General features: G+C 38.7%; 2 protein-coding genes and 1 long non-coding RNA gene across 8 annotated transcripts in view; 1 reads left to right on the forward strand and 2 right to left on the reverse strand.

Annotated features, from left to right (window-relative positions):
- The window catches only part of BNIP1 (BCL2 interacting protein 1), a 33847-nt gene extending 31975 nt beyond the window's left edge, over window positions 1–1872 (reverse strand). For all 3 annotated transcript variants that reach the window (XM_045035386.1, XM_003981260.5, XM_019838821.3), the window contains exon 1: window positions 1734–1872. In XM_045035386.1, the coding sequence (XP_044891321.1) occupies window positions 1734–1817 (84 nt within the window). In that variant the 5' untranslated portion in view covers window positions 1818–1872. The remainder of the gene's footprint in view (window positions 1–1733) is intronic.
- LOC123379533 lies at window positions 1142–3974 on the forward strand. The gene is made up of 2 exons (XR_006584088.1): window positions 1142–1407; window positions 1786–3974. It is a non-coding gene; the product is annotated as an uncharacterized LOC123379533 (long non-coding RNA).
- Window positions 3975–6336: 2362 nt separating this feature from the next.
- CREBRF (CREB3 regulatory factor) overlaps window positions 6337–17844 on the reverse strand; it is a 57456-nt gene continuing 45948 nt past the window's right edge. For all 4 annotated transcript variants that reach the window (XM_023259550.2, XM_045035364.1, XM_045035374.1 and 1 more), the window contains exon 9: window positions 6337–12012. In XM_023259550.2, the coding sequence (XP_023115318.1) occupies window positions 11897–12012 (116 nt within the window). In that variant the 3' untranslated portion in view covers window positions 6337–11896. The remainder of the gene's footprint in view (window positions 12013–17844) is intronic.

Genomic DNA, 17844 nt, shown 5'->3' on the forward strand with positions numbered 1-17844 from the left:
CATTTCTCTCCTATTGCTGTAATTCTGAGCAGGTAACACGAAAGTATGAAAAGAAACACAGCTGTCCTGACTTATTAGTTCCTGATTTCAACAAAACACCACAGGATCAGTATAAAAGGCTTAAAGCAGCTTGTATGTCCAACAAGAACGGACATCCAAAAGTGACACTATAACTTTAGAACTTTCCAACTTGAAAATCAGGATCAACTCCTGGCATCATATGACAAGATTAACTTCACCCTGATTTTACAAACCCTCTATTAGATATAAGTCGCGGTGTTTACAGACACGTTCAAGGGGAGATCTAGAATTGGTTTCTACAGACATGTTCGAGGGGAGATCTAGAATTGGTTTCTGGGCATCCAAAAGCCCTGGGGTCAGGTTTTAGAGCAGGTCCTGGAGCCAGAGTATGCAGATGCAAATTCTGGCTGTAGCAATTTCTTAGCTGTGTAACAAAAAGTCATTGAGTTCTCTGTGCCTCAGTTTCCTCACCACATTACCTACCACATAAACCATATATGGATGTAAAGCACTTTGCAGGGGAGCTGGAACACAGTAAGAGTGCAGTACATCTACGTATAATCAATCTTTCTCATTTGCAGTCATGAGAACCCAAACACAGACAGTACAAAAGGGGCTTACCCAACTTAGATTATGTGAAAATGTTTTATTTGTATGAATCCTACGCTTATTTTTCCAGAGTCAGCCCAGAAGTACTGCAGTGTGTATGGAGAAGAAGTGAAGTTGAAGAAGTTTAAACGTTTGCATCAAGTTCCCTCACTTGTTCTCTGACTTATTAAACCCCACTTCTTGCACCATGATAAAGCACTAATTTGGTTTATCCTGCATCGGGTTTCCATGGCGAATCCGACTTTCCTTCAGTTTTTGCCACAGTTACTTGCAAACTCTGAGTCTACATCTAATGTTTAATAGCATCTGTTGGAAATGGAAATGACTTGCCTGAAACCAAGGTTTAAAACTCTTGGTTTCTTTTTGCTAAGTTCAAGGGATCATTTCTACATTCCTAACTCTTGCCTGTGCCAATTGGTTCATCGCTCTGCTGCCTTCTACCTTAAATAGCTTAAGGCAAAACACCTCAATTACCCCATCAGTTAAAGAAAGTTGTAGAGACTCCCTAAGCCCCTTCTCTAGGCTGACTTTCCTCGTCCGGGTCGCAGTTTTGCCCCAGGCCTTGGCATTTTACCTGATTTCCTCATTTACAGAGTCACAACTACGGCCTAGTTTACGTTCATTTCACCTGGTGCCTCCCGTGTCAGGCGGCCTTTGGTGTCACCGGGCACCAGACCCAAAGGAGCAGGTCAGGAGTGGGCGGGGTCAATGGCTCTCAGGACGCCACCAACTGGTGGGGAGGGCGGTGTCAGAAGGCGGGGCCACCCAAGGTGACAGGTATGTTGTGTGGCGGTCCGGGTTGAGAAGTGTGAGTGGGAGGGACCAATGGGGGTCACAAAGGGTAAGCTTGGTCAGGATGGGGGAGCACGAGAGTGTCCAGAAGAGGGCAAGACAACCGCAACTGGAGAGAGGATCAAGGCCAATGGTCGAGGAGATGGACCAAAGGGGGAGGGAGGGAGCAGCCGGCCCTGGGACGGGGCCAACGACCTCGGAGACTTGACCAACGGGGAAAGCTTGGGAGTGAGACCGCCGAGCTTACAGGAGGCCAGAGGAGCCTGGGTTTAGGGCTGCTGGGGCCCGACAGGGGTCCCGGGAATTAGTACCTGGATAAGCGCCTTCACCTCCAGGTCAAATTTGACAATCTCTTGGTTACAGATACGGACGTGGACATCCTGGGGAGCCGCCATGTTGAGGACGCCGACTACGGGCAGCGGCGGTGCCCAAATTTAACCGCGTTTCAGCATCGCCTTCCTTCCGCTCCAGGTCTTGCAGCAGCGCCCCCTAGAGACCGGCTTGAGGCGAGCGAGCGTGGCGGCGATGAGTCCTGGGGAGTATACCTGAAAACGCGGAGGGAGTCGGTTCTCCCCTTGGTGTGGTCCTAAGAAAAGGAAGAAGAGAAGGAGTATCAAGGGCGTTTTAACACTGACCTCTCCACATCTTCTATCTAAAAGCCATTCTAATCACTACATATTTTTTGCATAAAGGTGGGGGCGGGGGGAGAAGACTGGAAGGAAAGTATCACTTGGGATTCTCTAGAGGGTATAATTAACAATTTTTTATATTTCTTTAAACTTTCTTGTATTTTTCATATGTTCTACGGTGAATATGAATTGTGGAATAAATGCAAAAATGATAAATGTTATTAATACTTTTAATGTATGGGATTCAAGGCAGTTCTCTTGGAGCACCTCCTGTTGGTCCAAGGGTTCTAAAATCACAACTGATCAAGCCACCTCCCAGCTTACACCTCTTCTGTGGCTCCTGGCAGTTCCCTTTTGTGTACAGTTGGATTTATTAAATCTACCTCGCTGGAGTAGTTTTGATGGAAATAATTAAGAGCAGACTCTCAGAAAATGGTGGCTCTTCGTTTTATTTTTATTATTAAATTGTCCAAGTTTCTTAGCTGGTCTTCAAGGCCATCAGCCACCGCATCTCATCCCACTCCTGGATTCCTCAGACTCTTTTTAGATCTGTAGCTTTGGAATGTGCTGTTCCCTCTTCTCAGAATGCGTTTCCCCTTTTGCTCCCACCCTGCGTACTTTGGTTCACATCAGCAAGCATGAATTAGGAAGACCTGAATGCCTAGTTTAATCCTCTCAACCACACTTGAAATAGTTATACCCCAGTTTTACAGATTGGCAGATGGACTAAGAGTAGGTCAAAAGTGAAACAAAACTGAACATCCTGCCCCAAGGCTACCCAACTTGAGAGTGGCAGAGCCTTAACTGAGAGCCACATCTTCCCTCAAAACTCAACACATGGCTTGCCCATCTGTGTTACTCCAGTGCTCCACGCACCTTCCCTTAAGGGAAGCTTGGGAGTCAACCCTGCTTGAATCCTGCTGGACAACCCACTTCACATCTCTGTGCCTCAGAATCCTGAGGCTAACTGGTGATAATCACAGGGATGGCTGGAGCATTAAATGAGGTAATACATGAAAAGCACCAAGCACCGTGTAGTAAATGCAGCAGATGTTTAAAAGCTCAACGTGCATTAGCTGCTATTACATTGCTGACATTTTTGGAGTACTTCCTATGTGCCAGGCACTTTGTACAAAGTTCTTAATGTGTTTCATCTAACAATTCTCACAACAACCCTACGAGGTAGAATTGTCTGCATTTTACACATGAAGAAACAGGCACAGGATGATTTGCCCAGGGCAAATGGAAGTGCTAGATGAAAGGATATGTGCATTTTAAAATTTAGATACAAACTACCAGATTGCTCTTCATAGAGGTTACATCAGTTATCCACAGCAAGGTGGTACAAATGCCTGCGTTCCCATGGCCTCACCAACATGGTGTGTTAAACACTAGGATTTTTCCCAGTTTGATTAAATGAAACTGCCATATTTTAATGTGCATTTCTCTTATTATGAATGAGATTGAGTGCTATTTGTAGTTACTTTACTCATTTCTCTATTGGGTGGTTGGTTTTTCATACTAGTTTCCAGGAGCTCTTAATATATTAGGAGGATTAGCCCTTAGAGATGAGTTTTTTCATAGTCTATAGCATTTTGACTTGGCTTACGATGTTTTTGACTTTAAAAAGGTTTCAACTTTTTTTTGTTTGTTTCACATAGAATTTGTCGATCTTCATTTATGACTCCTGAATTTGGGATCCAAGTTAGAACATTCTCCCCACCCCCTCCCACAGATTTTAAAGGAATTGCCCACATTTCCTGTTATGTATACAGTTTGAAATATGGTGTGAGATACAGAGCCAACTTTTCTTTCTCCAGAGTTTCCCAGTTGTTCCAACGCTATTTTCTGAAGAATCCGTCTTTTTTTCTCCCTGGTTCTGGATGGCACATTTACCATAATAAATTCTTATGTTTGAATCTGTTTCTAAACTTTTCCTTCTGTTCTATTGGCCTATTCATTTATGCACCAAAAATTTTTAGTTTTATTTATAGTCTTATGTGTTTTAATGTTTGGATTAAACACCCAATCTTTTTTTCCCCCTAGCATCATCTTCCAGCTATTATTTTTTTCCCCATATGAACTTAGGCGTTTTTTTTTTTTTTTTTTTTTTTAAAACCCCATTGGTATGTCTTATTGAGATAGCATTACATTTGTTAATTTTGAGGACTGACAGCTTCATGTTGTTGGCTGCTCCAGTTCAAGAACTTGGGTCTTTCTTTCCATTTGTTCATGTCTTCTTCTATGTCCTTCATATTATTTTAAACTTTTCTTTATCCAGACCCTGTACATTTTAAGTTCATTCCCGGTGATGTTTTAAGTTTAGAATCTTTTAAAGAAACTGACATTTTTCAGATCACTCAAAAGTTTTGGATCCTCAAATAGAAGCTCCCTATTTAGGACGCATGACCTTGGGCCTCTATGCAACTGACAGTCTCCATGCAATTCTCTACATAGCAATTAGAGAAGAAAACACAGATCCCCTTTTCTCCACCTCCAACATGCTCCCTTCTAACGAAGAGACCCAACTCTAAGCCCTTAATCTAGAGGCCATCTTTGAGGGATAGATGTACAGTGTGGTGACCCACACTCTCGATCACAGGCTGCTTTGGCCAACACTATTTTGCTTCTAGCACCTCTACCCACACATCCTGAGACTAACTTTTGGTTACTACGTCTGCTTGGTTTTAGCTTTAGTTCTTTCTGGTTTCAGATTCTAAGCCTATTATCTCCCTCCTACACAGATACCATTATATATTGCCCGTGACCTGGCCTGGCCCTTCAGGAGTATGAATCGTCTCTCAGTGCAGACAGCAGACAGGAGTTTGAATTGGGGCCATCACACACGCTGGGTGTGAGGTGAGTCTCCTCAACGGAGTTTATTCTCCTTTGTAAGATGGACACAACCCACCTCACTGCGCCACGGAGAGCAGTTACCTGACAGGAAAGCACCTAGCAGGGGTTTAATGAATGCTACCCCCAGCCTTCTAGACTTTTTTCTTTTTTTTTTTAATATTTATTCTGGGGAGAGCGTAAGCGGGGACAAGGCAGAGAGAGGGAGACAGAGGATCCAAAGCGGGCTCTGTGCTGACAGGCTGACAGCAGAGAGCTGGATGCGGGGCTCAAACTCACGACCCATGAGATCATGACCGGAGCCGAAGTTGGGCACTTAACCAACAGAGTCACTGAGGTGCTCCTAGCCTTTCTAACACCCTCTTCCTATTATAAACCTTTCAGCAGGAATATTAAAGCATTTCCCAACTTATGTCTTTCTTGCTTGCTAAAGAGCTCTCCTGGTTCTGAAATCACTGGGTGAGGAGGGACAACCGAACAACCCATTTAACTAGGTGCTACCCACAAAAGGTTTGGTTTCCTAAGGACTATACTGACTTGGCTCACCCAACTCCTTAAAAGTTCCCAGACCATGACAGAGACTCCTGGGATGGAGGTCAAGTCCTGAAGCAGAACCAGTCCCTGAGAGGCCACGTCCACTTTGCTCTCTGATGGCCCCAATATCCCTTGAATGAAGCAAAAAGAGCTTTTTGCAAGAGTCCTGGGACATCACGAACACAAGCCTGTCAATTCTTCCCTAACATACCCTACTGGATGTGGTACCCGCATCCTTGCAAGTATCTAGGCCAATAACGTACCCAGAACCCTTTCCATTTGTAACAGCTCTTGTCTTGTTCCACGATCCTGTTCACATGCTGCCTCCCCTCAGCAACCTCAGGAGTTCCTGGATGTCTCTCTAATCTCTTTACAGTCCGTACCTAGCACAAGTCTTGGCGGAGCATGGGCTAAACAAATGTTTGTTGGCTGAAGGAACACAGTGCCACGGTGGTGTTCACTCAGGTCCCCTCACTTAAGGCTCTGTGTATAGACCCAGCCTATCTCAGAGACGTACTTTGATTAAACATACAAGCACATACAAATGTTTAAGTCAGGAGAGACTTGAAACATTTTATTTCCCTTGCTTGCCTGAAGAATCAAAGACGAAAAATACACGTAAACTAAACTATGTTCCAAACTATGAAGAATGCAAATGTTTTCATCAACAAATAATTTTCCATAATCACTAACTTTCACTAGAGTACTGAAAAAGCCCGAAGTGTCCAAAACGTTAGCTCTTTATGCCCTACGCCAAGAGAGGGGCAGCACAATCCACAGTTCACTGCTGTCTTTAGTTGGCAATTTCTTTGCAGACGGGGAGATGGTTAGCCCCCTTGGTAAACGACAGAAAAGCAACAGAGAAGGGAAGGGGAAAACATGAGGCAAACAATTCAAAACCTTTTCATCTTTTTTTTATTTTAAATTACAAAGGATGTTGCATACACTGATGAATCTGTATCTGACTAGAAGTGCTGGGGGGTTGGAAGGTGACAGAAAACAAAGGCAACATTTGAATTGCCTCTTCTTCTGAAAAGAAAAACTGCACAACTATTAACCAACATTTAATAGAATAATTTTTAAACAGCTCATGCGTCAACAAGATAAAATTCTTTCTAGACAAAAGACAAGACTGAATCCAATAAGTTTCATAGCTCCAGTTGGGGGGATGGGGAAACAAAACTACAGAATATTTATGATAGCATTACAAACAGGATCCTACGCCACTACGCAAAAGAGGTTGCCACATTGTATGAACGAATGCTCTGAATTCTTGCCCTTCCGCTCTTCTCTTGTGACTTCTCATGTGCGGTCAGCCCTAGTATCAACTGTTAATCACAAATGCTAAGTTGGAGGACAAATCCTAGGGAAAGAAGGTTAAAAAAAAAAAAAGCAGGCAGCGGAATACAGTGTCATAAAGATGCGGTGGAGAAGGCAGATACAGTACGCACATACACATTTCTGTTATTTGGTTCCGAAAAAAACAAAGGGCGAAGGGCAAGACACAGTAGTCCGTCCCGCTCCCATACACCCAGAATTTAATTACCTACACACCATTGTGTTTACATGGTTATGAAAGAGGCAAACCTAGTTCACCTGAACTTGGCACACTGAGATACCAGACCCTCGTGTTCTTCGCTAGTCACCAAGTCTTCGATTCCAAGATAACTGTTTGGAAGCAGCTTTAAGGTTCTAGTCCCTCACTACTACACCCAAACCTCTCTTTTCTAAAGAAAAATGGCAATTTGGCATCATTCAGTTCCTAGGTGTAATTTCTACAATTTCAGTCAGTTTACTAAGCATGAGGATTATGCTTCAACACATAATCCCACTCGCCTATGGAAGTGTAAAACTGTCAGTAGTACATTTTCATCATCTTTTCCCAACATGCTTATTCCTTAAAACGAAACAACTGTTCCTACAGCGGACATTCATTGTTCCATCCCAATGTGTTTGAAATATTAAAAAAACATGGAGTCATCTTCTCATAATGCCCTTATTAAGATTACAAAGATTACAAAAGAATCCACAAGTATTACGGCACTGTGTGAGACTTATTTGTCATGATCCAAGGGAAGAACAAGACTGCAATTCTGTGCAAAGTTGTGGAAATGGCCTCAGTTCCATGGGAAATGGTATTCCACAATCGACTTCACTAGAAGGATAATTGAAACCTTTTACTTTAACACTGAAAGCATAATTCAATGCATTCTCAAAATTCAAGTTTCAAGATTTGGAGAGATGCTAACATTCTCTTACATAATTAACTAGAAAATACTTGAACAGAATTTTAGGAAGACTATATAAAGAAAGGGAACATAAGCTTTTGTTAATTCCTGCTGAAGGCAACTTGAATTTGTTTCTTAGAAAGTTAACTAAATCTTAGCAGCTAAAATATTTTTAAATGTATGGAATAAAGAAAAGCACATCCATTCTTGACATTTTGGTGAATAAACTAACAGCTTTATTAATGAAGGCAAACATCAGATAATTGTATGAATAGTATATATAAAAAAAGAAATCCAAACTAACAGCATTGTATTTCAAAAGTACTGTACTTCTGTTTCTTTTAAAGAGACTTGTCATCTGTTTTATAAAACAAACAAAACGGGTATTCTTCTCCTAAAAAATTCTGGAAAGATGAAATAGTCAATTTCAAGCTGATGAACTGAACACACCTTTCTTTAAATGCAGACTATTGCTACGGAGCAAATAAAGTCAAGCATCAGAAAGAAGATGTAGGACAAATTCATGAAAGTCAGAAAAAAGGGATGTAGTGAAATTACTGCTAAGTCTTTCCCTCTCATATTTAAAGACCATTCAAAACTGGTCTTCCATACAAATATAAAATAACTGTGAAGAGAGGGAATTTGAAACCATACCCATCTGAAATCCTTCACGATGTGTTTATAATTGCTCTGATTCTCTTACCAAAAAGGTCAAAGTGAAAGATTTAGGAAGTGGAAGGGAATGAAGATGTTCAGTTTCAATGTACAAGTAAGGCACAATATAAAGCCACATCATAATCTGTCATGAAGGATATAGGAAAGGACAAGAATCATACATGGTACAGTAGGACAAGCAATCATATTGACTGAAAAAGTGTGGCACCCAATTCAAAACTCAGACAAGATCTTAACAAGAACAACTGGACAGCATGCTTTCATATGGAGACAAACTCTATAAAGAATCCAGTGTATCTGAAACGAGGAAGAACGTTTTTTGTATTTTTTTTCTTAGATCATAGTAGTACTCGAGTCAAAGTTTATAATTGCTTTTGGAACAATGGGTTTACTTGAGGTGAATTCACAATGCCTTCACTTAAAGTAAGATTCTGGACTTCATTATGAGCTACCTGTATACCATGTATGAACACAGAAAACCTTTAGAGAGCTCTTCTCTAATGATCTTCGCCCAAAAATACATGCCACAATTTTCAAAAACAGAACATGTACAATTGTTGGGGTTTTTACGTTACCCTTATAAGATCTGTTGTGTGATACACTAAACGTATATATTTGAATGACAATAGAGGAAGCAGATTATTACTGGCATTAAAGTACAACCATTTCTAGACGGTTTTAAATGCCACAGAGTCCCCTGGTTAAAATGTAAAGCTGCACAGCTTGCCTATGTCATCTTTATGATAAAGTTAAAACAGCAAGAGGATTTAACTTTCACTCTACATTTTACTGCCAGGTTTTTTTTATTTAGATCAAGTATCGCTGCAGCATTCTGACCAGCCCAGATTTAGCAGCAAATGGCAGGAATCATATAAAATGCAATTTTTTTTTTAACAAAGTGCTTTTCTAAGATATACATACATATATAAATAGGTACAAAATAAAGTGTCAACATTAAAAAGCTCAACTATTTAAAAGCTTTTAAACTATTTAACTTAAGTAGTACATATAAAACACTGAAATGCAAGGATATGGAATCTACTAAACAGATTCAAAGTCTTTTTTTTTTTTTTTCTGAAATGCAAGACCAAAAAATCAAATTCTGGTTTGCAGACAGGAAAAAAGTATCAAAAACCAGAATTCCTAACAGAGCAGCTAGAAAGGGGCAATTTTATAAACCTCATCAGCTGAATCTCTATCATGAAGTGATTTTCACCTGATTGCAAAACTGCCATATTTTGGAACATGTTTCAATCTACTAAACACACTCTGTCAAAACTTCAGATACTTCCAAGTTATAAGCCTGTGCTCTGCCTTCTCCCACCTGAAGAGGAAAAACTTTAAACAATGAGCTTACGTTCTATTAAACCATTAGATCTGAGCTTATCGCCTGTTGAGCATGAATGCACTGACCAGGTACATTTCCACCAAGCACACAGGAAAATCTTGTGTATCACAGTTCAGCTAAGGTGTTAATCCTTTTCTGAGTTTCCTTTTCATGATGTCAAAGAAGCATATAAGGACATAGTTCAGTTGTTACTGTTTTAGAATCAAGCCTTTATAAGCTATAGCTTCATATGCTACAGCTTACAAATAGCGGTGAGGGTTGGGGGAATAAAGTAGAAGAAAAGGAAACACACTGTAAAAACAAAATATAATTAAGGAATAAATTCTCCAGGGAGTAACAGAGAAATGGTTGGAGAAATAGATACTTTCCCAGCAGCTAGGTCTGAAATTTTTGGTATTTTTTCTGGGCTAGATAGGATTTTTTTTTGTTTTTTTAAGTATAGTTTTTAAGCCACCAGTTTTCAGAGTTCAAAACACAAGATTTGAGAATCAACAGTAAGAGAGACAGAATGGAAAGATCTGTGGGGAAGGTTTATAATGCTGCCTTGACACAAGAAATTTCTCATCAAGAGGTAAAGCTTTAACATAGTTAAAACACTGACTAATGAAGCTGTTTTATGTGAGCAAAAAAGAGCACCTAAAAACTAAATGTGTTAATTATTTCTCAGTTCTAGAAACATAGAAGAAGTCACATGTAAGTTTGAAGAAGCTAGTTTGAAAATACCTGTACAAAAATATAAAAATCTATAAATTGTTTTTGTTTTAAGCTTGTGTTGATCTTTGAAAATATTACATGCACAATAATACATTGATTGGAAAAGTGGCAACTAAAGAATTAGATATTTTTAGCTTTTTTTTCTTTCTTTACATATATATATATAATACAATAAAAATAATCTGTATTTTGGTTGTTTGGTGGAAGTATACTACAATAAGCTAAATAAACTTTAATTTTCAAGGTCAAAAACTATTTTACCAATAGCTTACTAAAATGAAATATATTAAAATTTCCTACAATAAGTGCAGAAATAAAAAGACTTACGGACATCTAAATGGCCACCAACTTATCTACTATGGAAGCGAATGAGAGGAACGGCAAAATAATATCTGTATGTGTGGATGCTCCTTCTGTAGATAATTGGACCCAAACAGAAATAAGATTCACAGTTCAGTAAGATCCCTAACCCTGACCTTTTCATTTTTCTGGGTTTTTTTTCCTTTGTTTTTCATACATTCATACAGTATCATGTAAGCTGTGCAAAACTTTACTTAGACTGGCAGTTTGCCATATCAGTTGCATTTGTCTTTGGTACAAAAAATAAAACAATCGCAATAATGTGCAAGTATTTGTCTTCTTCCGGTCAAGTACCGAAATAGGAGTTTTCTAGAGCCATCTTTTTTTTGTTTGTTTTTTTGTTTTGTTTTTTATACAATACACAGACTCTGTGGCATATATCTACATTTCAACATAGTCCTATATACATTCAAAAAATTTGAAAAAGAGTTGGAACAAAAAAACATTTAAACCCCATAATTTCTCCATCTATATATCTTGTTTCTCCTCAGTAGGGTTTTCATCATACAAAATATTACCAGTTTTATAGTTTCCCCAAAATACAAGGCACAAAGAATATGCTTTTTTTTCTTACTTGCACAGACATTATATATATATCTATATATATATTTATATATACCATATTGAGCTCGGAAAATGAACTTCTAATATGGCACATGGGCATGAGTGCTGGGTTGTGCCATGTACAAGTGAGATTAATGGTTGTGGAAAAATCAGAACAGAAGGAATAATTCTAAAAACAATCTAAACGGACTGTTTAAAAAAATGCTTCCTCAATTTTTTTGTGTGGTTCAGAGCATAAACCTGCCACAGTATTTGGCATTTACTAATATCTTCACTCCTCCGAAACTTGTTTGACTTTAACAGATTTTCGCAATCTGTACCTAAACGTTTACTTAAATGTACACGTTCCAATTCTGATGCCAGTAGCAGTTTTAACCATGGTTTATGCTCTGAAAATGCAATAATCAAGTATTTTGGATCATGCTTCACTTATGCTACTTAGTTCTTAAAACAATGTAACCTAATCAATGTTTACATAATGCTAAACTGACATGCAAAACAGAATGAAAATTTACAATGAATAATGTGACAAACACAGACATTTCTGACCAGTGGTCCAATGAGGCTGATTACACTTTTGACGTTGGTATCCTTAGTCCTACAAGGCCTCCAGTGGGATTGCCTTCTGCCGTCTTCTCTAACACTTGGTTAACAAATTCTGAGGTTTGCCCAGCCACTGGGAGACCTAGGAAAAAGAAATAAGGCACACTAAGGCACAGAAATGGTGATGGCATAGATGGAAGGTGAGAAGTAGGCAGGTCTGAGGGTCAGGGGTGGCCCCCAGCTTGATACCAGTCCTAGATGAGTACTCAGCTGCTTGCTACTATAGAAATTCAATCTCCTCATCAGATTAGAGCCTACAGTTTTAAAATGTGTATTTATTTTGAGAGAGATGGGGGGAGGGGAGGGCAGAGAGAGGGGAGGGGCGAGGGATGGGGGGGGGGCGTGGAGAGAATCCCAAGTAGGCTCCATGCTCAGCACAGACCCCACACGGGGCTTGATCCCAAGACCATGAGATCATGACCTGAGCTGAAACCAAGAGTCAGATGCTTAACTGACTGAGCTACCCAGGTGCTCCAGAGCCTATAATTTTTAGATTAGAAAGGTCAAACCAATAATGAAGAATGGTTAATCACCATTTTTAAGTGGGAGAGATGACAGGTAACAGGTTCCAAAAAATAGTCCAAGCCCAAACCCACACCCACCAGCAAGCGTTGTTCCCCAGCCCAGCATGTTTGCTCTGTTTTTTCAGCCAGTCTCTTCCAACTTCTCCAGCCTCTGTGCATTCCATGGATGGGTTTCACCCATGTAACTGAAAACTCTGATCTGAGGGATGTTTTCAGTAATTTTTAGAACTACTGGATTAAGTTTATGTTCCCTTTTCATTTTATTTTTTATTAAAAAAAATTTTTTTTAACCTTTATTTTTGAGACAGAGAGAGACAGTGCATGAACGGGGGAGGGTCAGAGAGAGGGAGACGCAGAATCTGAAACAGGTCCCAGGCTCTGAGCTGTCAGCACAGAGCCCGACGTGAGGTTCAAACTCATGGACCGTGAAATCATGACCTGAGCCAAATTCGGCTGCTTAACCGACTGAGCCACCCAGGTGCCCTCCCCACCCCTTTTCTTCATTTTAAAGAAAGTGAATGAATAAACAAAAGTTGGAAGAGAAGAGGGAAAAAAAGGTAGAAGATAGTGTATGTTGAGTTTTTCATCTTCCTCATCTCCTACAGCTGAAGTCAAAAGATACTTCAAATCAATAAGTCAAATAACAGGGGCACCTGAGTGGCTCAGGCGGTTGAGTGTCCGACTTCGGCTCAGGTCATGATCTCGTGGTCTGTGAGTTTGAGCCCCGCATCGGGCTCTGTGCTGATAGCTCAGAGCCTGGAACCTGCTTTGGATTCTTTGTCTCCCTCTCTCTCTGCCCCTCCCCTGCTCATGCGCTCTCGCTCTCTCTCTCTCTCTCTCTCTCTGTCAAAAATAAATCAACATTAAAAAAAACTAAAAAAAAAAAATAAGTCAAATAACAGAGGTATAAGCACGTTTTAAAAGTAATGAGAAAATAAATGATTAAAACAAGACGGAAAGAGAAAAATATCTAGTCACTGCTCCCAGGAAGAAGTCAAAAGATACTGTAAAAAAACCAGACAATTGACACTACCTCAATCATGTGACTAAATCTAACATGACCAATAATGGGACAAACTAATATATGTGCCTCTTGATTGATGGAATGAGAAGGATAATCACCTATGAAGATTCTTGCCAAGAAAATTTAACTGCATGTAATCATGAGGAAACAGACAACTCCAGATGTTGGGACATTTTACAAGAACAGCTACCTAGATTTTTCATAAGAAAAAATAAACACAACACTGGGAGACTGATCTAGATTAAAGGAGAAAAATGATATAAATAAATGTAATGCATGATACTTAATGGATAAAAACCAAAAAGGCTCTAAGGGACATTATTGAGACAAATGGGGAAGTTTAAATATGGACTCCATGTAGATATTGTATCAATGTTGAAGTACTTGGATGTGAAAATGGTATTGTGCCTTATTCTCAGAATGTCCTTGTTCTCAAGAAATACATGCTGAAGTAGTTAGGGATGAAGGGTATGTTTAGAAGTTACCTTCAGATACTTAGGAATAAAAATAAGTAGATAATCCAAATAAAGCAACTGCAGCAAAATATTAACAACTGGTGAATCTAGCTGAATGATAAGCAGATGTTCAGTGTACTATTTCTACTTTTCTTACAGGAATGAAATCTTAAATGAAAAGTTAAGGGAAAAAATATATATGTTATAACTAAAAAAGTCAACTCACAAGATAACAATGCAGAGCTTACAAATTATCAAAGAACACATACTGAAACTATAATAATGGATCATATAGTGAATGATATAAAAAGGCAAAAGCCATATGAACAAAGGCTAACAGATTTTTTGATGACAAAACTAAAATCAAACATGTATCAATAAATAAAAAAGGAGTTCAACTCACCTATTAAAGAAAAACTCCCAGTCTGACAAATAAAGGACTATATGGTATATATAAAAATCTAAAAGTGAATTTTATAATATGCTTATCAAAATTAAATTTGAATTTAAATGTTTTTAAAAGAGATGTGTCTAGTATGAAGTGACTCAGAAAGACTGAAAATAAAAGAGTAGGCAAAGGTATACTAAGCAAATATAAATAGTAAGAAAGCTGTATTTATGATTATAATATCAGACAAGACTGAATTCAGAGAAAAAGCTATTAAGACAAAAGAAGTATGCTTCATGATGTAAAGATTACAATTCATAATAAAGATCTACTGGTAAGGATTCCCATTCAAGCACTCCAGCATTCAAAAGCACAACCTCGGAAAATAGGGGAAAAAATGAGATACATTAGTGGTGGGTGCTCATTCTCAGTTTTACATAGAGTAAATGGACACCCCTACAAAAATGAAAAGGAAAAAGAGACCTAATTAAGATGACCTAACCAACATATAACGGAGTCTTTTTTTTACTAAGTTTATTTTTTGAGAGAGAGAGCATGAGCAGGGCAGGGGTAGGGGATTCAAAGCTGGCTCAGTGCTGACAGCAGAGGTGGGGCTCAAATTCACAAGCTGTGAGGTCATGACATGAGCCAAAGTCAGATGTTTAACCAAGCCACCAGGTGCCCCAATATAATGGGAGTCTTAACATAATAAATGTATCTGCTTTTCAAGTGCCCACAGAACATTTAAATAGGTTGTAATAAATGTAACAAATATAAATAAATGTAATCATATGTTAGATAGCTTAAAAAAATCTTAAATCACACACAAAAAAAGAATAGTTAATAACAAAACTAGAAAATAATAATACCTACCTTCTGGAAAATTTTAAATCTCTCTCAAGCAATTCTTGGGTCACAGAGTAAATCAAGCATAAAATTTCAAAGTATTCACAAAACAATGAAATATGACATCAGAATTTGGGATATAGCTAACGCAGCACTCAGAAGAAATTTCAAAGGTTTTTAATTATATAATGAACAAGAAAGAATAAAAAGAAGTGAATTAAGCAACCAACATCTAATCAGAAGAACTGACAAATTCAAGAGCTGGTTGTTTGGGGGGGGGGGGGGGGAAGCAGAACCACCTGTAATTAACCAATTCAAGAAGTGAAGGTGAACACAGTAGACATAAACAAATGAAAATGAAGCACTAGCCACGGATACAGAGGAGTATGAAGATAATTTTAATAAATTTGAGGGCATGGAGGAAGTGGGTAATTTTCTAGGAATATATAAATTATCAAAACTGACTCCAGAAGAGCTTGTAATCTGACATACAAATTATCAGAGAGAACACAGAAAGTTTTCAAAGAGTTAATCACAAAAAAACACACAGGATGGAGACAGTTTGAAAGAGTATTCTACCAAATCTTTAAGAAAAAGAAACTCCAACTTATTTAAACTGCTCCAGAGGGGAATTCTGAAAAGACTGTTACAAAGCTGTATAGATTTTTAATCTCCTCAGTTCCCCATATAAAGAGATTAAGCAGAAAAACCATAAACCCATGGAAAACATTAACAAGTGACAAGTTATCTCCACAAACCCCAAAATCCGAAAGGGTTCAAACAAACTATCAAAAGTGACAAGACCTCCATGGTATTAACATTACCAACATTTGTGTAGGATGAGTCAAAAGGGAGTAATTGGACCTGAGAACAAAAGCATAAAATAGCCAACAGGTTATGCACTGGAAGCCACAGGAAACCAACATGAGAACAAAGCTGAAGCCGTGAGGGATTTTTGTCCAAATGAATAGTGAGTACAAGGTGAGTGCAAGGAGCCTGCAGTAAGGTGTTGAGGGGCTGGAGCAGTCTAGCCTCTGTGAACTAAAAACTGACCAACCAGGACTCCCTTGCATGAGAAGAGCCAGGATTGGTAAGAATCAAAATTGAGTAAGACAGGAACAATAGATATGAAAGAAAGAGACGGTGCAGATAAAATGGGAGAGGAGCAGAGAACAAGAAATTTCAGAAAGCAAGCTGCCCTGTGCACCTGCCCTGCCACAAGTTCTTCTTGCCCTCACTTGACTGTGGGCTAGTGACATACAAATGTACCAAAAAAATTGCCTCCCACCCTTTGCTTTTGCATATCACCTCAGCATCCAATAAAGGCACTTGTCCCCAGGTTCCTTTGTTTTTCTCCCACTCCATGTCTCTCTCTCTTCTCTGTCTCTTCCCTACCTGCTTTGTTGAGTCTTCTCCCTTAGTGCTTCCTTCATGTGGCCCCCTTGTGGCATGTGGTGACTTTGTTTCTCTAGGATAAGCTTTCTTCCTGCTCCTCTCCTGTGTCCCCTTCTTGTGGCTAGACTATACACCATCTCATAAATGAATACAAAACATAGTTTTATATTAACAAAAACAGAGGACTCTGTAAAGCCTGAAGTCAGGAAATCTATTGTGAACCAAACTTTCAAAGTTCAGAAAAACCAAATTCACATACAAATGAATAGAAAAATATCAAGGTCAAAAATCCCATATAAAGTTATTATAAGAAAAAAGAGAAGAATATTCCTACAAACAATGAATATCCTAGCAGATATGACCACAAAACGACCATATATATCCTTTATTATTATCCCAAATGGTCAGAACCTACTATTATTTCAGAACGAACTCAAGGATATTCAAAATGAACTAAAACACATTAGAGAAAATGTTACATGAAGGGACAACATAAATCAGAAATAGAAAAACTCAGAAATAAGGTGACAGAACTCAGAAAAAAACTGGAAGAAAAATTAATTTCTGAAATTAAGAAAAAACAAAAAAATACAAGGGCAGCAAATAAACACAACAATAATGCTTTCAAGAGACATGGAGGTGCAAACAAGAAACAATTTTAAAATAAAAAAAGAAATTAAGAAGCAAAAAACTGATAAAAAAACTAAATATACATAGGAAATACCGAAGCTAGGCAAAGAAGGTCCAACCCACAAATAATAATTCCCTGAACAACAAAAACAAACAAAGCAAGGAAACAGGTCAAATAGTAATGTTTGAAAGAGCACAGTACACACATGACAATATCAACCTAAAATGACCAACTCCAAGACAAAGTCTAGTGAAATTACTGGGATTTAAAGAAAAAGAAAGGGGTGCCTGGATGGCTCAGCTGGTTTAGCATCTGACTTTGGCTCAGGTCATGATCTCGTGGGTTTGGGAGTTTGAACCCCGTGTGGAGCTCACTGCTGTCAGTGTGGAGCCCACTTTGGATCCTCTGTCCCCTCCTCCCCTAGTGGTCTCCCTCTCTCAAAAATAAAATAAACATTAAAAAAAGAAAAAAAAAAGAAAAAATCCTGTTGACAACTTGGCAAAAATAGCAAATGACCTATAAGGAGAAAAAAAACCTAGGCAATTATTAGCTTTTTAACAGAAACATTTTATGCCAAAAAAAAAAAAACAAAAACGGAGAAGCATATTTAAATACTCAAGGAAAGGGGCACCTGGTGGCTCAGTTGGTTAA

The sequence above is a fragment of the Felis catus genome, chromosome A1, assembly GCF_018350175.1.
Source record: "Felis catus isolate Fca126 chromosome A1, F.catus_Fca126_mat1.0, whole genome shotgun sequence".
NCBI classification, from domain to species: Eukaryota; Metazoa; Chordata; class Mammalia; order Carnivora; family Felidae; genus Felis; species Felis catus.